Here is a 23559-nt window from a genome sequence, read left to right as displayed (position 1 = left end):
ACTGAGGAAATATTTAAGAAGAGACTTTGGCTTCCCACAACATCCTAAAAAAAGATATCATGCTTCCAAAATCACATTTATTACGAGAATAAATAATGAGTGCAAAGCAAATTTCAGTGTCGTGACTACGTTGGATTACCCCTGAGGATGGAGTTTGGGTAGCCTGGATCTATCAAATCGACAGATAATCTGAAAACCTTATGGCTGCCATTACTCCCTGCCTCTTTCCCCACCAAGTCTTTTACTGGCGCTGACCCCCTTTCTGGCCCTGCCCCCCCATCTGGTGGAGGTGCTAATGAGTAGTGAAATGAGTAGTGAAATGGCAGGGCAGGCAGCAGGGGGTGCAAGAAAAACAAAGCAAAGGAGACAGGAGGCTGGATCATCTACAAACTCAATAATCAGTCCCTCGGTAACAGAGTTGGCTGCTGCAATAAGGTTCTTGTGTTTTACAACCCTAAATGCTAGAAAGCCATTAGTTACAGATAGAATGTTCCTGTCATGCACTTAAACAGGAGAAAAAGCAGGGGTAAACCAAGCAACCTGCCCAAAGGTATTCAGCTCATCAAAACACAGAAGTCCTTATTTCAGTCCAAAGTAGAGACAGTAGGCTTGATTAAATCCCATCAAATTGAAATTCTGCCCAAAGTGATTAAATAGTTGTGTCAAATATTAAGAGTTTAGACTAAGGAAGCCCTGGATTAAAAAAAAAAATCTTGAAGGCAGATACCACCGTTAAAAACAGAATAAACATGTTTTCTTGAAGTGTTGACTAGTTTCACCCATGCTGACTAGTAAAAAAATGTATGCACACATGCACACACACAGAGACATATATAACATATTGATTTTATTTATATACATCGTGAGAATTTCTAATATTTTAGAAATATATACTGCCATCCATAAGCACTCAATTTGGGGGAGGCATAAGTAAATATGCATATATGGTGGTATGGATAAAGTCTTAAATACCCCCCCCTTTTTTAAATAAGATTTTATTTATTTATTCAGGAGAGACACAGAGAGGCAGAGACATAGGCAGAGGGAGAAGCAAGGCTCTCTGCGGAGACCCCGATGCAGGACTCGATCCCATTAAATACCTTTACTGTCGTATAATTTCATATTCTGTGAATTCCATAACACCTGACACTTGCTTAGAGTGGAATTGGGATAACTGTCTTAGACAGGATTTTATTGAGCTGATTATTTTGTGTAGAGAAACAGGACATTTATCTGAACTATCTCCTGTCTTTAATTTGTCCCTCAATCACAAGTGGGACAAAAATATGTTCTTCCTTGATTATGTTTGATAAGACCACATGGTTTTTGTGGACCTGTGGTGGCATCACCTGAGCGGTAGACCTGGGGGCCAATGACTGTCTGGTCCTGAACAGTCAGGATCTGATGGAGGAGGCTGGCCTTGCCCAACTGCCAACTGAACCGCAGGACAAAAGAGGGCAGGTGATCGACTTCTTTTTTGAAAGACCTCATTTAACAGAATAATTAAGAATAGCATTTCAATACTCAAAAAAGGAGGTCCATTTTGAATCAAAGTATTAACGATCAAATCCAATTCTTGCCTTCAGAGCATGATTTATTTCTTAGTACTTTTATATTTAATCTTGCATTTTTTAAAGAGTCATTTTAGTAAATTTTGCAGTAAGCAATTAAAAGAGAAAACAAAGTTTAAGTCACTTTTCTCCCACAGAATTCTACTAGAGTTTTGCAAAATACTCCATTTTTATCAGAAAATATGGCAAAGGAGACCATTTCAGAAAACACGGCTTACCAATTTTAAATACATTACATGAATCGGAAGACACATTTTTAAATTACGGAGCACATATCAAAGAACCATGTGCTTGCAGGGGAACATCTCCACTTTTTAGTGCACGTTATTACTACAAGTTTCTAAGGGAAAATGGTTTTGCCTCCACACACTCCATTAGCAGTTCTTGATGTTATATCAAAGTCATTTCTTCCCCTCTGACTCCCATAAAAAGTTACAATTATCTGCAATATGCATTATTGGATATTTCTTTCTAAACATCAAAGTTCTACTTCAGTTTAAACAAAGCAAGTGTTAAATTACAAATGGCTAAAAGTTTAAAAAAAAAAGGAACAAACATCTGGAGGGGAAAAGTAATGGAAATGAAAACCTAATGTTTGAGCTTCAACATCAGATTTCCAGGTTCCTCAATGCATTAATGCTTGGGATCTTTAGAAGAAATCCAAAGAGTTTTAATCAGTCTAGTTTGTAATAGGTTTTATGCTGATTTAATTTCCTGTACTTGATCTTCATATCATCACTTAAGTTTCTAGATTTCTTCAAACTTGAAAAAACAAAAAGCCTTTGTTGCCTATCTAGAATGCTCACATGTCTGACCAACAGCTGAAATTACATCACTTTCCTGTGCATCACAAGCTCTTAAAAGACAACTGCCTCCTCAAAAGAGATGGAAATGCATATTTAAATTTTTTTTAAATCTGTGTACTGCACCCCTGCCCCCCCCGCCCCCCTCCCCCCCGCCAAAAAAAAACAACCCAGCGGGGCTTCGTTAGTGACCAATCAGAAGTTAAGCTTCAGCAACTAGTCGTTGGTTCAGTTTCTAGGTCAATCTCAGTATCTCCAGAGGGTTTTTTTTTTTCTCTCTTTACAAACCATTAATTCATATTGGGGGTATACTTCCTTTCTTCTGTTGCCAATTTCTTTTCTCATAAAGATATTCTGAAAACAAAACCCCGACAAACATCTTTGTTCCCACTGCTTTATTCTTTATTATTATTATGTCTTTGCTTCTTTTCCTCCAGAAGCACTAGGTGCTTCCCTAAGTAACACCTGGATGGAGCCTTTCATCCTCCAGGTTCACATCTTCTGGAGCCTTCACTCCATTGTCTAGACCTTTTTCCAACTATTTTCCATCACTATGTCTGTTACGCGATGAGCTCCCTTCCTAGGCAAAAACTGAGAAAGGCAAATACTAAATGCCTTGTTTCAACTAGCAGGACTGAGTAATGGGATTCTATGGAGGTTCCAAGAAACCAACACATCTCTGTATGTGCATTTTGAGACACACACAAGGAATCATACTTTTCAAACTGATGGACAACGCGTGACACCAAATCTCTACAATTAGAAGAAAGGCTTATAAGCTGCTATAACTTAACTGAAAATAGATTTCAAATGTACCTTAGTATTATTTATCAGCAGTTCTTAAACTTGATGATATTGAGCACAAGTACATTAAAGACATGATACCACAAGGGTTCTTGGGCAGTTTGATGCATGACTGTCACCTCCCCCCATGTGTGTGACTACTGGGTAAGTAAGTAGGGTTTAGGCGGTCGGTAGTAACTACATGAAAATGTACAGTAGAATTCATCATAGTACCTAACATTTATTGAACGTTTGCACAGGCTGTGCCTTTTATTAAGCCCTTTGTATGCATGATTTTCTTTTTTTTAAGATTTTATTTATTTATTTAGGAGAGACACACACATAGGCAGAGGGATAAGCAGACTCCCCAGGGGAGCCCGATGCGGGACTCGATCCCAGGACCCAGGGATCACAACCTGAGCCGAAGGCTGAGCCACTCAGGCATCCCACATGCATGATACATCTCTGTATGAGAAATGTATGTCTCTAACAACTGTGAAAAATGTGCCTCTCTTACTATTTTTTTAGAGATGAGGAAACTGGAAATGTAATTGGCACAAGATTCCACAGTTATTCAAGCAATGGGCCAGAATTTGAACCCAAGTCATCTGAATCCAGATCTTGAGCTCCCACCTATAAAACTCTAAGGAGAAAGTTTAGGTCCCACTTCTTTCTCCTTCCTTTAACCTCTAGCCTCCTCCACCCAAAATATGTTTAAAAGGAGAATAAAGGAAACAACAGAAGTAAGTGCTTTTAATCAAAATCCAGTTAATATACTCACTGGATTAGCCGATGGTCCATTCCCTCACCAAAGCAAGACTGATGCAAGTTTCTCCCCCACATCTACATATGTACTTTTGGTTAATCAACTCTTGAGTAACCTACCAACTGCTGGTTCCAGTCACATCAGATGAGACAGTTACACAGTAGAGATTTTTTTCCAGGTCTGTTACATGACACTGTAAAATTTATAAGACATCTTTTTAAAAGTGAAAAGAACTTTAAAAACAAAACAGCTCAGAAGAATAAAGGGGGAGAAATTTGGCTTTTAGACCACATACCTAGTAAATCTAGTCAGTTCAAAAATATATCTCTAATACAAAGAAATCGGTGAACGACAATGTTGGAAAGAATTGAACTTACGATGAAGTACAAGCCCATTTCCTATGGAAAATGCAATAATTTATTTCCTTAGCACAGGCTTTCCAGCAAAGAATGCCACTGTACTGAATGCCTCGCTGTGACTGGCTGCAGACTTACCCAACAGAATATATACAAGCAAAGAGGAAACGCACTGTCTAGAAAAAATACACAATTTCCTTTTATTTCCTCTACTAGTAGAACAACTTTTCTTTGGGGACCAAATCAGGGAGTTGTAACATTCACTACACAATATTTTCCATTCTCACAGCCAGTAAAAATTAGAAATCACGATAGTCAATGAGGATGACCCAGTTAGTCCCAGAAAGCAAGTTTTTATGGTGGATGCCTCACACGGGATTCTTATTCAGCAAAATGATCCAATGCCTGGAATCCATATCTCCCTTAAACAAGCAAGAACCACTGGAAAAAACAAACAAACAACAACACATAGGTCCTTGGCTGAAACATGGGCTGTGTAAAGATGAGTGGTGGGAAATAAACCCATAAAGATAGGTGAGTGTGAACTGTGGGGACCTTAAAGAGCTAGGGCAGTGTGTAATTAATTCAGTGTTAGCTGTGCAGCCACAGAGAGTTTCTAAGAGCAGTGACATGACTATAATCTACAGATGTGACTAGTGAACATTATAGGATACCCTAAAGGTAGAACAGATAAAAGGTAGAAAGACCAGCTAAGAGGCAAGCCATGGAAACAATCTTGGTGTCCACCTACAGATGAGTGTTTAAGAAGATGTGGTCTGTGTGTGTGTCATATCGCTCAACCGTGAGAAAGAATATTGGATGGTATTGCTCAACCAAGAAAGAAGAAAATGCCGCCACTGGCTTGGATGGAACTTGAGGGCATCACACTAAGGGAAATAAGTTAGACAGAGAAAAACAAATACTGTATGAGATCACTTATAGGTGGAATCTAAAAAAACCCTAAACTTACAGAAACAGAGAGTGGAATGGTGGTTGCCAGGAGTGGAGGGTGGGGGAAGTAAGGAAATGTTGGTCAAAGGACACAAGCTCTCAGTTATAAAGTCTGGGGATCCAGCATGCTGATTATAGTTAACAACAGTGTGTAATGCTTGAAAGTTTGTTAAGAGAGATCTCAAATGGTCTCACCACACACACAAAAAGAAATGGTAATGATGTGAGGTGATGGGGGTGTTAACAAATGTTGCCACAGTAATCACCTTGGAATGCATAAGTACCAAACCAACGGTTTGTATTCCCTCGGGCTACGCAATGTGATATGTCAGTTATCTCTCAATGAAGCTGGGGGACCAAAGAGAGGCCTCTCTTGATGGAAGCTGTTGTGCCCATTTACTCTCATTGTCTTTGCTTACGTTTTATTTCATTTTAGCAACATTAATCTCATGACTGCAAAGAACTTACCATTTTCTATTACGTTGCATTTTAGAAAGTTTATACAGGTCTTTCTGAATGGTTAGCTCAGGGGGATAGGCTGTCCTCTCAAAGTTCTGATGCTTAGACATTGGCAGACCCGGATCTGACACGCATGCCAATGCCAACTTAGTCAACAGCATGTTCACTAGCGTAGAATGCAGGCGGCACTTTTTGACTTAAGCAGCTTTCTCTTCACTTGCCAGAACACTCCGGGAGCCTTGAGTGTATGTCAGAAGGCTGACTATCTACCCTGAGACCACCAAACTGGAAAGGCCACGTGGGGCAGGGGGTACTCCAGTGGACACTCCCCGATGCATCCAGACTTCCAGCCCATCTTGCAAAAGCTCCAGGTCCGTGAGTGGAGAAGCCTCCAGACTGTAGACTCTAGAATCACCTCCAGCTGCTTGAGTCCCCTCACTGAAGCCCCCAGACAACCAGAAGCAGGGACAAGCCTTTCTGCTGTGCTCTGTCCATATTCCTGACCCAAAGAATCCATGAGCATAATAAAAATGTTTTTTTTTTCTTTAAACAGTATTAAGTTTCGGGGTGGTTGATCAATCACTCAGAGATAACTGGAACCATTTGTACAACAAGAAAGGTGATAAACCCACCAATTGCAGAGCCCACATGATACTCAGATTTGGGTGACATATTTCAAAAGATTAAAAAACAAACATCCTCAGAAGAGAATAACAAGAATGTTCCTTTCGGGAGAAAAAAGTGAAAGGACTGAAGACATCCAGACTACAAAAGACAACAAACGATACGTGTTAATCGTCTTCAAATATTTGAAAGACTATCATGAGTAAAAAGTGAAAACAATTACTCTGAATACTCCCAGGAAGGAGGCCGAGGGACAGTGAGCAGAAGCTACAGGAAAGCAGATAGATGGATTTTCTGATGCTCAGAGCTTTCCAAGGAAGACCAGGCAGCCTTAAGAGGTAGTGAGTTCTCTAACACTAAGGAACTCAAGCAGTCCAGATGATGACCGCCTGGTGGGTAGGTTTGGAGAGAACCCATGTATTGACCAGAAGGTTGAATGAAGTGCTCCTACTTTAAGGTTACACTGCAATGCTGAGGTGTTTTTAATCTAAAGATCATCTCCATTTCCTTGTGCTAAGAAATCTAATCCCAACACATGTTGAGCAGAGGAAAAAAAAATACAAGATGAATAAATTAAATGAAAGGCAATACCACAGTATAAATAGAAAGCAATGCTGACTTCTAGAGAAAGGAATGGCATACCAACAGGAAAATATAATCCAGCAGAGTAGCAAAGACACTTCAAAAAAGATGAAGCATACAGAATAAATGGGGGAGAGCGAAAAGGAGAGCCAAAGATCCCATCGTGGATGATACCTCATGTAGAGAAAGCCTTTATCTTTCTCGAGAAATGGCCTTATTCACTTTTAAGACTTTGCTCCTCCATCAGTGGGAAAGACAGATCAGAAGAACATAAGTGTACATGTAGCAGCAACGGGAGCAAAGTTGGAAGTGGAAAAATTAACGAAGCTCTTCAGTGATCACTGGCTTTCTGGCCTCAAGGAGCCACAGTGTGTGCCTGTGGCATCAAGAGCACTTGCGTAAAAGCCAAGAACCCACTATTCCGGCTAACGTCAGTACGCAGGAATGACCCACTAAGGGGAGCAAACACATCTGGAAACTTAAAACCTGGTTTCCTAAAAAGCCAATATAAAAAGGGAAAACACAAGCCACCTTGAAAATGAGATGTGTCGGGTGACGGGCACTGGGGGTTATTCTGTATGTTAGTAAATTGAACACCAATAAAAAAAAAAATAGCTAATTCTATTAAAAAAAAAAAAAAAGAAAAAAGAAAATGAGATGTGTCCAAAGCAAAGCCATGAAGGAGACAAAACAAAAACAACAGAAAAAAAAAGGAGAAGAAGAAGAAGAAAAGAAAGAAAACGTTACAAAGTTATCTCATACACATTTCATCTGCGTTTTATCACCATTTGTAATCAACTTCCAAGGTTTCATAATACCCTTTAACCTTAGTCACTAACCCACTGAACAAGTCATCTCATTGTTATCCCCGCTTGAAGGAAGAGTGGAGACTCTTTTCATGTTGATAAGAGATAGAAAGAGGAGTCACTCCCAGGAAAGAAAAGCATTGTGAGTAAACTCCTGGAGCCTAATGGCAAAAGGGCGGTGATAAATCATTCCTTGCCTTAACCCTTTCAAGGACTCATTGAACCAGAAGTCCGAAATACATGTGATTGATCAAATAAAAGTAATTTTCACTTAAAATACAGAAAATTGTCACCACAAAAAAAAAAAAAAAAAAAAAGAGAGAGAGAGAGAGAGAGAGACAGAGCGCGAGCCCAGGAATTACTTCTGATTACTCACCCATTTCCTAGGTCTGCCTCTTGGCCGTTTTTCTCCAGTGGCTTCTGCTTTCTGCAAAATGAAAAAGGAAGTCATATTGCTTCCTATCTGACATTATTGATTAAGTGCTGCACCAAGGGACACATGCCAAGTGGGAGTGTCCTGGTCTACGACGAGGTATCGAGGTATCGAGATTGCTTTAACAATCCCATTCTCCACGAAGGCTCATCTTCTCCATGTTTGAGTAGATCTTCCTTCCAGGTTTTTCATTACATGAAGCACAGAGATATCTACCCATCTCTCACCCTCAAACACTCCCCTGGAATGCTCTCCTCTGAAATGCATGAAAATCCTTTTGATAAGCCATTTTGCTTTTAGTTCTAGCCACAATTTAAAAAAATACGCCTACTTACCCATAATCATATAGTGTTTTAGCAAAGGAAGGTCTTTTAAATGATTTTCTTTCCACCTCGCAACGAAAGTTACGAAAATTAATATTGTTATGTTGTTTTACAACGTACAAAGCGCTTTTACCCACATTGCTAATGAAATGGAAGTCAAAAGTAAGTAAGAATACACAGGCTTCTATTTCAAAAAACCAAACGTTTGCACACTTCTGCATAGTTAACTTCCTAGGTCTTGCCCAAAACCATCACGTGTCAATCAGTTCATTGAAAGCAGAGGGGGAAAAAAAAGGTTAGCAGAAATCATCAATGTTTGTCCCTGTGGTGAAAACTAGGGGTGCCAAAGATAATGATTAATAAAAATGTATATTATTATCAAGAAGCTCCCACTCAACACAGGCATGACATGAATATATTTTTAACCACCTTGAGCGTTTGTCTTGTTTCATAGAAGATTTCTCTGGTATCAAAGTTGGTTTTTGCCCTTTGAATCAAATTTTAAGATAATCTATAAAGTAATTTCCCTATGTTTACGGACCCTACTCCACTCCCCAAATACACCAAAACACACATACACACACAAGACACACATCCTTCTATAAAAACATATGTTTACATTTTTCAGGGTAAAGAAAAGTTAGTACGTGCTCTTGCATATATGAGAATCGTCCCAAGGCTACATAAACACAAAAATACAAGTAACCTGAGCCAGGATAACTTGTTTTGCATTTTGCTTTTGTTACCTAAGCTAGCAGCCAATAGGTACTTGGTACACTGATACTAAAATTACCTGTTATGACTGTCTACACTGCCAAGTAGACTCTCCTCTTTCTCTCTTCAATCTGTCTTATAAAAATAGATGGAAATAGATGATAGGTAGATAGATAGATAGATAGATAGATAGATAGATAGATAGACACAAAATAAGCCACAAGATTTCTCACAAATAGTACCTCCCTGACCTGGCATTACTCTCCAACGGGTCCTAGGAATTCACCAAAAATCTGTATAACTTTAATACTGTTAGGTCACATTTCTTGAGCACATGTGTTAATCTTTAATCTTTACAACAACCTTATAAGGTAGGTATTATTATTTCTCTCATTTTGCAGATGAGCAACTGAGTCTTACATAGTTGAGGAAAGGCACACCCAAAGGCGGTAAACGGCTCACCTGGGATTTGAACCCAGTTCTGCTGGCCTCTAAAGACTGGGTTCCTCCCCTCCTAACAATAGTACCCCCTCTTAGCCTACATACATGCTCTACCTTACAGAGATATTTGAGTCAACTAAAATTGGTCGCTGACTCAGCTCAGTCCCCCAACAGAAGGAAACCGGGTAGCTTTTAGGTCAGTGTAACCGTCAGCTTTGGGCACGGTGAATGGCTCCACAAAAGAATCACTTACTGTCAGGGGTTAGTGGCACTGTCCTCCCTTGAGCTATAAGGGCGTGCATGAGGTTAAGGAAAGCCAGGGGTGCCCAGGGAACCACAAGCCTCCTGAGTGTTGTCTCCCCGAGAGGGAGTTGTCTTCACAGGAACACAGACTCTACTTTGGAAAGCTTCGATTCAAACCCCTGCTCTGACTCTGGGCAGGTCCCTGAAAACCTTAATCCGGGTTCATGTGTGAAAAGGAGATAACGCCTCCCGGGAGGAGCCAAGGGCCCACCCTACAGGAGGTGCTGGCTACAAGTTCCTTGACTCCCAACAAGATGGAAGTCTTCAAGGGAAGGTTTTCCTTCAAGTTAGTCCAATCTCAAAGAAGGGTCAGTCAATGCAAATATTCCACTACACACCCATCTGTCACCTTTAGGATGAAGCTTTCAAGAGACCCCCTGGCTAGTACATAGGGAGTTCCAGCAGTACAAAATTCCCCAATACAGAGACAGTGTCTGATTTAATCTTTGGGATCAACGGGGAGACTGCACGGTTTATCCAGTAGTACATGACACAAACGTGGAAGATAGAAGTCCCTTGGTGGGCACAGGGATGATGGGTGGGTTTAAGAGGAGGAGGCTATCGACCCTGGAGGCCAGCAGAGCCACACCAGGCTCTCTCCGCACAGTTGTCCTGTTTCAGGTGTGCTCTGGGCGTATCTAAAATCTGCTGAAGAGGAGGTTGTTTTCTAAAAGGGTTTCACTGCATTTCCAAGTCAGAGAAAGCAAATCTCTCAGGAGAGAAAGCCCTGCAAATAAGAGGACTTGAAAACGAGCATCGCGCTCACAAAAAGCCTATTCAAAAATAAAATTCGCACCATTAACTAAAGGGCAAAATATCACAATTATCACTTGGACTTGTTAAAAGCAAACTTGCTCCTTGGTCTTCAGGCCAGTGTGACATGTAAACTGAAACCCTCTTCTGAGTCCACATCTACAAGAAACACATTAGCTGTGCTGTGTGGCGTCGATCTGGGAGGTTTTCATTGTTCTTTAAAACCCACATTATTTAATCATTCTGATCAAACTTCACAAAGGCTGCAAAACAAGTTAGGATTTTAGTTTGTAAACCAGCAGAGATCCAGGGTTTTTACACAGAGGAAAACACTGGCTTTAACGTTTTTTCCCCCCTGTGTTTAATGCTCTTCGGAATATTATTTTTCAATAGAAGACAAACAAAATATTTCAGAGGCTTGTTTTGTTTTTAATACATCAACATATACAATAGTGTGGGGTTATATATTTGGTTTTCCTTCACCAGAGTGGAATGTGGTCCTATACTACAAACCCGTGTAAAATTGAGACAGTAACTTGTTCTAAGTATTTACAGCTTATGGGGGTGGCAGGGTGAGGGGTGGGGGAAAGAGGCTGGGAATTGTGCATTTGTAAGAACTGAAATTTCAGACTATGGGCACACGATTATACGAATATTTGCAACTACCACATATCTTGTTAGAAGTGTTATTTATTCCTTGCTTTTCATATTTTTGCCTCTTTTAAAAAAAGTTTCGATTCAGAACTGTATATATAGTTTTATGATATGCTTAGAAGCAAGTTCACGAGGGTTGGGAAGAACGTTAAGTGGGAAATGTAATTTTTTCCCCTTTTTTTCTAAGAAGTCTGGTACCCCAGGCTCTCAGATGTACTCCACATTAAAAAGAAAAATTAATTGAAAAAGGAAATCCACCTAACAAATAGAACTCTTAAGCTTGGAAACAGTGCTTATATCAGGGCCTGGTACGTACGATGTGCTCACACATTTATTGGATGAAGAAGGAAGGAAAGAGAGAAACACTGGTGTTTACAGCACGTGTGTCTTATTTCCCTCTTGCCATCAGAATTCTGCAGCTTGGCAGGAACTTCAGAAAGCAATTCATCTAGACCCTTCATTGAACAAATAAGAAAACTGGATGTGTTCTGACCTCCAAAGACATGGCCCTGTGGGTTCTGGGGGCCAGAAGTCTGGGGGTATTGGCTGCAGGAAGTACCCATTTCCAATCTCTTTATAAGCTTGTAGAGAACTTCTCTCCAAAGGGTTTCCTGACACTGGGACTTCTTTTTATTTATTTATTTATTTATTTATTTATTTATTTATTTATTTAGGATAGTCACACACAGAGAGAGAGAGAAGCAGAGACATAGGCAGAGGGAGAAGCAGGCTCCATGCACCAGGAGCCTGACGTGGGATTCGATCCCGGGTCTCCAGGATTGCGCCCTGGGCCAAAGGCAGGTGCCAAACTGCTGCGCCACCCAGGGATCCCCTGACACCTGACTTCTAACCTGCATTTCACATTCCTGGAGATAACATAAACTACGCTGTCACAATAAGAGGACTTATTGTAAAAATGTATATGCATTTTACAACATATCCGACAGTGCATAGTAGTAGAAAGATCAGAAGCTTTAGAGTGAGATCTGAATTCAGGCCCAGGTGCCACCGTTTTCTAGAGGTGAACGTTAGACATGTCACAGTTTACATCTTGGGATCAGTTTTCTCACTGGTGAAATGAAGACCATTCTATCTCCATCAGAGGATGAAGGAGCTAATATTTATGTAAAGTGCCGGACAAAAGCTCCAGCACGTGGTAGGTGCTCAAATGTAATTTTTTTTCTCTCCCTCCATATTTTAAAATGTTACCCTTAAAAAGAATACCTCGCAATTCTGAGTGATTTTTCTGAGCATTATCTTACTTCTATAGGACAGCTATTACTTGCCCCGTTTCACAAAATGTGAGATTAAGCCAACTGCCCACGTTCACAAGCTGTGAAACTGAGGCCCAATGTGATTTTAAGGCCAATAAAGGGTCTGTTCTTCTGGGAGAGATTTCATATAAAATAAAAGAGCCATGGGCAAATTTAAAAAAGAAAAAAAAAAGAAAGAAAAGAAAAACTTCTAGGGTGAAAATTAAATGAGTCGTTGAAAGTAAAACATTTCTAAGCCTCCTGTAAGGACATGGACAATTGCTGAGAATGGAAACCAGGAGAATTATCCAATGCTGACTTTTGGGTCAAATTTGGATAGCTATTAAATTTTGTTACTTTAAATGCTCTCATCACATTTTATATGTACTGTGATAATGCTAGAAAGCACAAACTCACCCCAAATCAATCAGCGCCTCTGCACACAGATCAAAAATAATCATAATAATAATAACCTAAAAAAAAGCTATAAAAACATTTGGGCATAGTCACTTGTTTTGTTTTCATGTACCTTTGCATATACATTTGTAGACTAAGGCCTGCAGAGCTCAGAGCATATGGAGCAAGCCACCCAAGTCCAGAAAGCCACATTTTATTTCTTCCAGTTGTTCGTTTAAATATATAAACAGTGCAAATCAATGTGCATGGGAGTCAAAAATCAACTGGACTGAGCAATTAGACTAAGTACTGAGGATTTCTCATTTTACCTTTCTGACAATCCAGTTCTGTGGATTTCCAAATTTCAAGTACAATCATTTTTAGTCTTTAAAAGGGGTTGCCATCACTGCATATTTTACAATAGGAAATATAAGCAAATCCTATCGTCCACTGTAGTTCATGCTCATTTTACCCAAGGAAGCCCTTTATTGTCGACTCTCGTCATTATTTACACATGCCTGTCTTCACCTATACAAACACTAAACCAAAGCCAAGGCCAAATTGACAGAAAGAGCTATTTCAAAGTTTAAGATTCTCCTCCTTTAAACCATCACTCTACTTTTTTTTGGAATCAGAAAAAAAACAATAGCTCCAATACAAGAGTTCACAGGGGTTACCTTCTGAGCAAACTGCCCCTTATGTCACCCTGGAGAAAATAAAGTGACTGCACCATTCCTCTCTAAATCGATCAGAAGATGCCATTCAAAACTGTCCAGTGTCTTAAAAACAACAGAGAACAGAAGAGAACAAAGCAGGAGCCTAAAACATCATCACTTTTCAATCTTTTTCTCCTGATGAGAAGAACAAAAATTCGTAACTGAGAGTTTCAGAGTCTAGGAGAGTGAGATTCACTCTCCTAGACTCTGGAGGTTCACAAGGGGGTTCCAAGGTGAGCTCTGAAAACTGCAGAGGGTGAGCTGACAAGAGAGGTCTGACTTAAGTGACATAAAATGCTCTTCAGCCTCCACCCATTCTAAAGAAAGAACTGAAACACAACATAATCCCAATTGGGGATGCTCTATCTCCTTTGCAGAATGATTAGTTGGGACTTTGAGATAAAAATGAGCCAGTGTGGCTGGGTCAGTCAAAGCAATGAGGAGCTCTGGATGGTAAGTTCAGAAGAATGACAGCTTCCAGAAAAATTGAACTAGGGGTCCCTTGATATATAGTTACTTCATAAAAGAATTCAAACACTTTTGAATCATCCATATTTGGATCATAATCTATGATGATTCAAAGGCATTACCAGGTAGAATTTACTGATGCACGCATTCAAGGCTTGGTCCTCCGTGGCAAAGTGAAGTGGGGAAGGAAAAGAAAAGTCAATTATTCATGTAAATCAGCATAAAAGATCAAGATAATGGAGATAACACTTAGGTTTTCCTTAACTCCATCTGTCTGGATACATGTGAATGCTCAGATAGGGCCCTGAATCCCAGTGGAAATTGCCTGCCATTCAAACACACAGGAATCAAAGGAAATAATACTAAAACCATAGGCTGGAACTGTATGGTAACTTTGCAATGCCCATCTTTCCCTGACTTACCTAATAATGATGCCTCTGGTTACTCTTTCAGTTGGGCCTATTATATTCTGGAAAAAAAAAATCTTATCCTTACTCAGCATCTACGCTCTAACATTTCTGAAATGATGAATAAAACCTACATTCTCTTATCATAAAATACCTGTGCTTGGCATTAGTCATCATTTATGACAAAAAATCAACCACGTTTCTAAGAATGCAATTAGAAAAAAGCACAAATCTGCCTTTATAGTGTCCAATCAATACCAGGCCTTTTTTGTACAAGCAAATGGAAGATGCAGATTAAATATTCACCTGAAGAGATTACTTGAAGTACACATACTTTACCTACACGGTATTTTCGTTCTGTACCTTGCTCTCTAGCTCTGGTCATTACACCTAAAGTCAAGGAAGTTCAACCAAATCTATGACCCTATGAAGTAGGGCCATCTTACACCTGAGATCCTTTTATATGCAATTTCCTTCTATTAAAATTTATTTCAATCTCAGAAAAAAAGAGGTGGTTTTTTTTTTTTTTTCTTTCCTTGAAAGTACCTGAATAAGAATTAGCTTGAGGCTTACAGCTGAACTGGACTTGTGACCTTATACATAAAGTGGAGAATGAGTGACAGCCCCTCCAGGATTCTCTCATGATTACAAAGCCACAATAAAAACCCTACACAACCAGGAGATTACATCTTTCTCTTCTCTAAACGGAATGCAGAATGCAAAAATACAAAGTATTTCCATCCAGCACAAACATGAGAGGAAAACAAAGCAAAACAAAAATGAAATTGAGAGACCACTGGTTATAGGTATATCTCAATCTAAAACATAAATTAAAAGGTCAAGACATAGCCACACATGCATATACACATGCACACACACACAAATTATTTATTCAGGAAAATATTAACTTCTGTTTTTTTTTTTTTTATTAAGATAGCAATATGAAGTTGGTTCAGGGACAGATTTTGAGCACTCAGAGATTGGGTTTCTCAGCAATGATTAGAATCGCCACATAATGGTCATCCGTGGGAATCTGTTGGAATATATTATTGGAATATAAGCAGATTGAAGAACCATTACCTTTCTCTTCCAAAAGTTCCAAGCACAACAAATTGTGCTTCCATAAATGTTTGTTTATATTACACAAATCAATTTTATATTGACTATGGCCTGAAATTAAAGTGATTGCTAATTCACTAGTCCTCCACTTGGTCTTGCAACATGCAGCGTGCATTGTCAAGTTTCACATTGCTAATTTTCCAACAAGCAATTTTGTTTTCAAATGCCCCAAGGCCAGTGACTGAGTCCAAACACAAACTCTGTAAGCAAAGAAACTCCAAGGAGCAAGAAATTTTAAACACACAACATCATCAGGATTCCAGTGTCCACTGCATCTCTTCTAATTTTAGAGCTCTGTTCTCCTATATACTTACCAGTTTTATTTTATATTTTTCATCTGGATGAGTCTCAGTTTGCACGAGAATATCCAATTTATTAATCATAGGAGACTTCTCATATCTATTCTGGTCAGTCTAGCAGGGTATGTTGATCTTACATGTTATGAACAATATAACCTTTCGTAAAAAAGATTGCTTCTCAAAAATCCTAACAACCATGTTTTGTCAGAATACAATATATGTTTGATAAACAAATATGTTTGATAATCATGTTTACATAGAGTAGTAGCAAACTCAATAAATACTGATTTGAAAGTGAAAATACCTTAAGTTTACACATGCCATGAACAATTCATCAATGTCATTCATTATTTTGCAAAGTATTATCTTCTCCAAATGAAGCGTAATCTATAAAACTGAAGAAATGTAACAGTCGTGTTATGGCAAATATATTTACTCATTTTTATTAGAAGGCACTTTTATAACAGAATTGTGTGAAATAATTTTGTCTGGAGGAATGAAAGATCTCAGGGAAAGATTTCTGTGGGAAAAAGAAAATCTATCTCTGCTTTAGAAATTGTAATAATGTACATATCTACATGAAGAATTATCAGAAAGATGAGTAGCCTAGTAGGATCATTTGTAAACGCCTATTACTAAAGCAACTAAAAATAAATCAAACCTTCCTTGGGAGGAGGCCAATATTTTTTTTTTTTTTTTTTTTTTTTTTTTGCTATTTTGCTTTAGGTAGTAAATTGGACACAAGTCTCAGCTTTCCTTTTGTCAATAAAGATTTTGTTAGCCAGTAGTAAACTTTTCAAAATGAAGAGAAAGAAGGTGATGGAAGCATCAATTTACTCATTCAAAAAAATGCAATACAGTGAAATCTGAAAGATAAGATTCATTTTCCTTTTCTTTTTGTCTTAAATTTTAAATAAATTATTTATGATGAGATATACAGATTTCTTCCTGGGAGATGTTGTGATGATGCATTTTTTTCAGAGCAGTTACATCAGAGTTTCAATGTCTGTTAGCTACCTACCAAGATATTCCTTTGCCATTTCACTAGAGTAAAATTAAATTAGGTAAACCCCACACACTTGTGCAACATTTAAAACCTCCTTTGTTAAATTAGCCCCTTTCAGCTAATTTCATAAAGCAGGCAAAAATGTAACAAATGGGAAATATTCATATTAGAAATACCAGATTATATACAGTCAGCTCTAAATGACAAGGTCACTTAGAGCTACTTGAAAGTTTATTGATTAAATGTGGGTCACAATTAAATCTTCCCTGTGTGAAGCAGCTGTATTTAAAGATATGAGGAATCTGCTCCTTCACTTCAGCTCTGTTCAGGATTATTAAAATAGAACAGACAAGAACTCATAGTTACTCCCTAAACAACTTTATATGTATCACTGGTTGCTATGGCAGTTTACAACACTGAAAACTATCACATCTAACATGGTTAGTGCCCACAGTCACAGAGAAAACCACACAAAACATCAGTCCCCAAAGATGATCTTATAACCCTTTCTAACAAATACTGTACGTGACGTACTCACGCCTACTAAAAGGGTATACACAAAATTTACCAAAATTCACTGCTCAATCTTGAACCTCTGTTTTCAACTAATATACAGCCCTGCAAATAAAATACAGAAACTTCTTTGGATTACGTTATAGAGCCAAAAGAAGTGAGTTTTATATTCACCTTCGCTTCTCTGAACATGTCTTGACCCTGAGATATTTCCTCTTTGCTAGCTCAAATACAAGCAACATGAAGTTGCTTCAAATTGCATTTTAAAATTTATACATAAAACTACAAGAACTTATAATGGACTGGATTCTATCCTGCCCCAAAATACACAATAAACGAAATCCAATACTTGTTTAAAAAGCTTCTCACCCCATTTTAGAGCACTGCTGTATCACCTGATGGAAAGGCATTTTGAAAGATTATGTTATATTGCATGTTTACTGTAAACAAACAACATACTTTATCATCACATTTAAATCTGTAGAATTCATGAAATTTTTCTTCTCCAGCATCCCATAATTGGATTTACTTCTAATTATCATTTGGCAAAGTACTTAACCTTATGGAAGGATTTGGTTTTACATATAATCATGTACATCAGCACAAAGCAAATCAATCTTTATTATTTTTGAAGGAAATTGCAAACATCGCCATCAAGCAAATCCTATAGTTTTGACTTATTTTTAACTCTTTCACAACTGGCTCAGATCTTAACTGCGTCTTTCTCCACTCCTCCCACCCCTGGTTTTGAGTTTCATATTATTTGGTGATTGTTTGTTTAAGAACAACACTGGAAGCATCTTCATTAAGCTTTGTATGCTCAGCAACTGCTTAGAAATCTTACTTCGCTCAGACACAGCAGAGGTAGGAAATGAGTCTTGGGTTACCCAGTTGGGACAAATCCTTAGGTTTGGATCTAGAATGGGAAATTACAGGGACGGAAGTTCCTGTGGTCATAGAGAAAGTTGGGGGGGGGGACGACTTAGCTTGAGAAATCTCACCTTTTGAGCTGCTTTGGAGGGACTCTTGTTTTTGCTGCCTTTGGGTCTTCCCCTGGGTCTCTTAGGAGAGGGCTCACCGGTTGGCTCCTAAGTGTGGGGGGGAAAAAATGCTGTTGTGGAAGAGTGTCTGAAAGAAATGGACCCTGACTCTACAGTTATATTTTCTGCATGTGCTGCTCAAAAGAACTGTTGGAACACATTCAGGAAGAGCATACATGGAATGATGATGGTACTGAGTTTACAGAAAGAGGAAATAACTATACTTTTAATCCAAGGATTCCAAAAGGAAATTCTAGTTTGCATTTGAAAGCTAGATTCTTGTTTCAACTCCACAAAGGTAACAAAGGCTGACAAGGCTGCAGGTTCTAGAAGGAATTACACATTTTAAAGGTGTAAAATTTGAGTGGTTATGCATTTGGCGACTTATAAATACTTTAGAGGAATGCTACTACTCATTGTACTAGCATTTCAAACAACAGAAATATGAAGCTAACATCATAAATATTTCAACAATCTTCCCTATTGAAAAGATAGTTTTTAATCATCTCTGTGTATCTGCATTGTAAGTCAATTATGACTCGATCAACACATTGTGTGAAGTATTGGAGCAATTATCGAAGATCTTCAATTCAAAATAACTCCGTTCTCCCTAAAATTTTCAAATAATTATGATAAATCTGTTGTGGGAGGTTTTGCTTGAATTATCTAGATAATTGCTTCAGTTCTCCACTTCCTTTTGGAGTTGGAGGCATGGTCTCTAGCCTACATTTAAATGCCTTTTGATAAAAACAAGCATTTCCTCCAAAACCTGCTTTTGAGAAAACTCTTCTGGAGGGGGGGTAGATTGGAGAAAACTAACGGGGGGGGGGGGGGAGGAGGCAGAATGGAAGTGTCTGGGAAGGAGAAATTGAAACTATCAATAGGTTTTAGCAAGGCTTTAAATGACTTCTATGCCAAGTAGTAAATACTCAAGTGGTTAAGAGAATGCGATGATTAATATTCCAGATCTTAAATATTTATGCGGTGAATCACCAATTTACGTTTCATTCGGATTCGGTGATTAAATGAGACTAATTAACTTAAAACGCATGGAAGTCTTCAATGAAAATTCGCATCCTCGTATTTAGAGAACCTGAGGAAGGCTCCCTGCAAGCTTCTCTGGGACCACCAAGCGCCAGTGGGCACATCCGGAGCAAACACACCGGAGACACATTTTTCTTTCTTTGTGAACTCTGCGTTAACTCCAAGGTAAAACCTCCAATCACCTCCAGCTCCCACTGCAATTTCTTTTGCATTCTTTTTTTTTTTTTTTTTTGCAGGTAACTCAATTTAGAGTTAGTGTGGGCTGGGGGGGGGACGGGTGGTAAACAGGTCTGGGTGGGGAGTGCGGGGTGGCGGGGGGGCGCAGAGCCTTCCTGGGAGGTGGAAAACTGGCTCCCAACGCGGTTTAAAGTGTCGCTGGGGCAGAGCGGGAAAACTCCGAGGCCTCCAGATTGGCTTGTTTCCTTTGATGATTTCAAAAAAGGTACAACCCTTTCAGTTTTTCTAAAACGCTCTGGCCAAGCAAACGTTGCTCGATCTCCCCCCCACCCCACCCCCCCCACCTTGCTCTGGGGCAGCTCGGGCAGCTCGGGCAGCTCGGGGAGGGGGGGAGGGGGCTCCAGGATTATTTTCTAATCGGCCTATTTGCCGTGGAGGAAGCGCTCCAAGGCTCGGGCTCGCAGGGGAAGTCTTAAAGCCCGCGGAAGCGGAGTTTAAATGCTCTCCACGGACGAGTCCCGCTGCAGCCCGGCCCGCCGAGGCTTGGGACTCGCAGCGAACAAAACCCCCGGCCCGGGCGCTGCGCGCAGCTCCGCAAGCGCCCGCTGCAGCTTAATTGGTTGCATCCGCAGACAAAACCGTGCACTCCGCGGGGTCCCGGGCGCCCCGCGATCGTCGCCTCCCAGCCCCCAGCCGCTCGCCCCGGGGAAGCCCGTCGCACGTCCCCGGCTCAGGGGCCCCGGGGGGCCGAGGCAGCGACCCCGCTACCGTGCGCTCACTCTCGGGCGCTGCTTGCCGCCGCGCCCCGGGCCGAGCCGGCGAGTCCCGTCCCGCCGGGACCCCGGCCCCCCGCAGCGCCCTCCCGGGGACCCCTCGGCGGCCGCCGCGCCGCGTTTAAAGAGCCCGAAGGGCACCGGGCGGGCCCACGAGGTCTTTGTCGCGAGGGCGCGAGTCTCGGGCCACCGGGAGCTCGAGGAGGGCGCCAAGGGGGCGGCGGCGGCGGCGGCGCGCCAGTCTGCAGCCCGCCGGCCGCCCCGCTTGGCGGGAGAATCGGCCCCGCGCCCCCGGCCCCGCGCGGCCCGCGCCCCCCTCCACGCCCGCACCGCCCGCACCTCCCTCCCACCCCCCGCGCCCCGCGGGACCCCGCGCGCTCCCGAGGAGCCCGGCGAGCCCCGGGTCGTGCGCCCCCGGCCGCCGGGTCCCGCGCACAATAGCGAAAGTCCCCGGACGCGCTCCGCCCGCCCCCGCCTCCGCCTCCCCGCCGCGAGCCGCGCGGGCGCCCCGGGGCTCCGCCGCGCGCCGGCGCCGAGGACTCCGCAGCCCGCGCCCGGGGAGCCGAGCCGAGCCGGGCTGCCGCCGCCGGCCCGCCCGCGTACTGACTTGCTGCTGCTTCCTGGGGCGGCCGCGTCCTCTCTTCGGCGGCGCCGGGGCGGCAGGTTGTCCCTGCGCTGAAGTGGACGGCTGCCCGGCGCCCTCGCCGCGTGCGCTCATCCTGCCTCCGCTTCGCCGCCGCCGCCGCCGCCGCCGCCCCGAGCCGGCCCCGCACCTTTCGGGAGATCGGGCGCGAGGGCTGCAGGAGGAGGGCGAGGCGGGCGGGCAAGAGCCGGCGCGCTGCGAGGCTGCTGCTGCTCAGGCTGCCGCCGCTGCCACCATCCACACCGGACGTCCAGCGGCTGCCAGAGAGAAGAGGGGAGGAGGAGGAGGAGGAGGAGGAGGAGGAGGAGGAGGAGGAGGAGGAGGAGGAGGAGGAGGAGAGGAGAGGAGGCGCTGCTGCAGGCGGCGGGTGGGTGCGGAGGTGGAGGTGGCGGTGGAGGTAGCGAGAGGAGGGGGAAGCGAGCGCGCGAAGGAGGCTCTGCAGCCGGGAGGCTCCCCTCTCGGCGTGGGATCCGGAGTTGCGGTCACCGGTAGCAACTTCGGAAGCGGCTTGGAAGTGGAAGAGACTTGGAGGGGATCGCGTCCCTTGAAATGTTAGGCGGGGAAAGAATGCCTCCTCCTCTTCCCCTGCGCTCGGCGCTCGCAGAGCAAGAAAGAGAAAGAGCGAGAGAGCGAGAGAGCGAGAAAGCAAAGAGCGCGTAGGGCAGTCAGAAGGCAAGAGGAGGATGGGGAGGTCCTGCCGGGATCGGGACGGGGATGGGGACGCGGCTGGCGCGGCGGCGGAGGACGGAGCGCGGGGGGCAGCGCGCGTCCTCGGGGGCGGGAGCGGGCGGCGGCGGCGGCGGCGGCGCACGGGCGGAGGGCACGGCTGCTCGCTCCTGCGTCCTGCACCGAGCGCGCGCTGCCCGGGCTGGAAGTTTTCTGAGTTCCTGCCCCAGGATGCAAGCGGGATGTGTGAGTGAGTGTGTGTGTGTGTGTGTGTGTGAGTGTGCGCGCGCGCGCGCCTGGGGAGGGGGCGGCGGGGTTGGCGTGCAGGGGAGGGAGTGCCCACCTCTAATCGTGGGCGGAAAAAGGGGAGGGGGCTGCGCGGGAGGGAAAGGAGGAGGAGGAGGGAGGCCCGGCGGACCGCCGAGCCCAGGCGCCTGGCCGCGGGCCAGAGGCAGCGTTCGAAATGCAACTGCCTCGGCGGCGGCGGCGCCCGGGTGCCACCCGAAGCCCCGCTCACGTGCTCCCGCCCGGCGGCGGGGTTAAAGGGACAGGCCGGGCATCCCCTGGGCGGCGGTCCCAGGAAGGCACCGCAAGGAGGCCGCCCCGGAGCCGCGTTTCGGGGCTTGGCCTTTACCTGCTCCTCCACACTGCGGGGAGCGGCGGAGGTCGCGGTCCCGGGGAGCCGTAGCAGCCGGCCCCCGGCAGCCAGCCGTGCTCGGCCCGCGAGAGAGCCCTCATCACACAGCGCACGACCCAGCCGTGCAACTCCGGTCCACACTCGCACAGCCGCACGCCTGCATAAGCACAGGCGTGCTTGCACGCAGCTACGCACGCACCTTCGCAGACATGCCCGCGTGCAAACAATGTGCACACATGCACACGGAGCGCGCCGGCTCCTTTCGGTGAGGTTTGTTGGTCCCGGTCCCTCCTGCCCCCCCTCCCCCGCCGCCGCCCGGGAAACCCTAGAGGCGACGCAAAGTCTCCCCGACTCCGGGCTGGCGCTCCAACGCAGGGCAGACGGGTCGCCCCCCGCGAGAACCCCGCCGCTCCCCTGCTCCCCAAAACTGCGCCAAGTGCCCACCTCTCCCTGCGCTTTACCTAGCTTTAACCTCTTCCCTACGAACTCCCTCTCTGCCAAGTCCTAATTTTATTGCTTGGGCTGTTTCTGAGTTATGTGAGCACTGTAATGACCACAGTCCGTTTTTTTTTTTTTTAATTTAAAAAAAAAAAAAAGGTGGAGTGCATTTAAAAAAGGGACCTCTTTTCATCCTTGAATAAGAAAGGGGGGGGAGAGAAAAAAAAACAACGCCCGAAAAAATGAGGTTCGGGTTTTCACACATCACGCCCCAAATTATTTTGGAGCGATTCCAAAATGAAAACGTTCACCCGAGGAAGAAAGGTCCCCCGCCCCCCGAATACAGACCACCGTGGAATACAAACGCCTGCTTTACAGCCCCGCGCGGGGAGCGGGGCGCAGCCGGGGGCGCCGCGCCTGTGCAGGAGGCGCGTGTAAATGTGTGCCGGGCGCGGCGGCGCTGATTGGTCCGCGTTGCCATTTTAAATCGGTTTCCAGCTGCCCCGTGCAGCGCCGGGACCCTTCCCTGCACGTTGAGTGCCCCGCGGGAACCCGGAGCTTCTCCCGGGTCTGGGAACGCTTAGCCGCGCTGCACGGGGAGCGCCTCCCTCCCTCCGGATGGAGCCCCGCAGTTGCCCGGGG

General features: G+C 43.6%; 1 protein-coding gene across 4 annotated transcripts in view; it reads right to left on the bottom strand.

Moving 5' to 3' along the window:
* Nucleotides 1-21939, bottom strand: part of HMGA2 (high mobility group AT-hook 2) — a 145488-nt gene extending 123549 nt beyond the window's left edge. Inside the window, exons 1-4 of one of the 4 annotated variants that reach the window (XM_049115132.1) lie at nucleotides 21141-21460; nucleotides 18501-18587; nucleotides 8078-8128; nucleotides 2589-4116 (exon numbers count right to left, since the gene is read on the bottom strand). In XM_049115132.1, the coding sequence (XP_048971089.1) occupies nucleotides 4039-4116; nucleotides 8078-8128; nucleotides 18501-18587; nucleotides 21141-21251 (327 nt within the window). In that variant the 5' untranslated portion in view covers nucleotides 21252-21460 and the 3' untranslated portion in view covers nucleotides 2589-4038. Of the gene's footprint in view, nucleotides 1-2588; nucleotides 4117-4265; nucleotides 4721-8077; nucleotides 8129-18500; nucleotides 18588-21140 lie in introns of those variants that run through there. The other 3 variants (XM_049115133.1, XM_049115131.1, XM_035696609.2) reach the window with 3 other exon arrangements.
* Between the last annotated feature and the right edge of the window lie 1620 nt (nucleotides 21940-23559).

Source organism: Canis lupus, chromosome 10 (genome assembly GCF_003254725.2).
Source record: "Canis lupus dingo isolate Sandy chromosome 10, ASM325472v2, whole genome shotgun sequence".
In the NCBI taxonomy this organism is placed as follows: Eukaryota; Metazoa; Chordata; class Mammalia; order Carnivora; family Canidae; genus Canis; species Canis lupus.
Note: the sequence above shows the minus strand (reverse complement) of the source record. Positions and strands in the feature narration are given on the sequence as shown.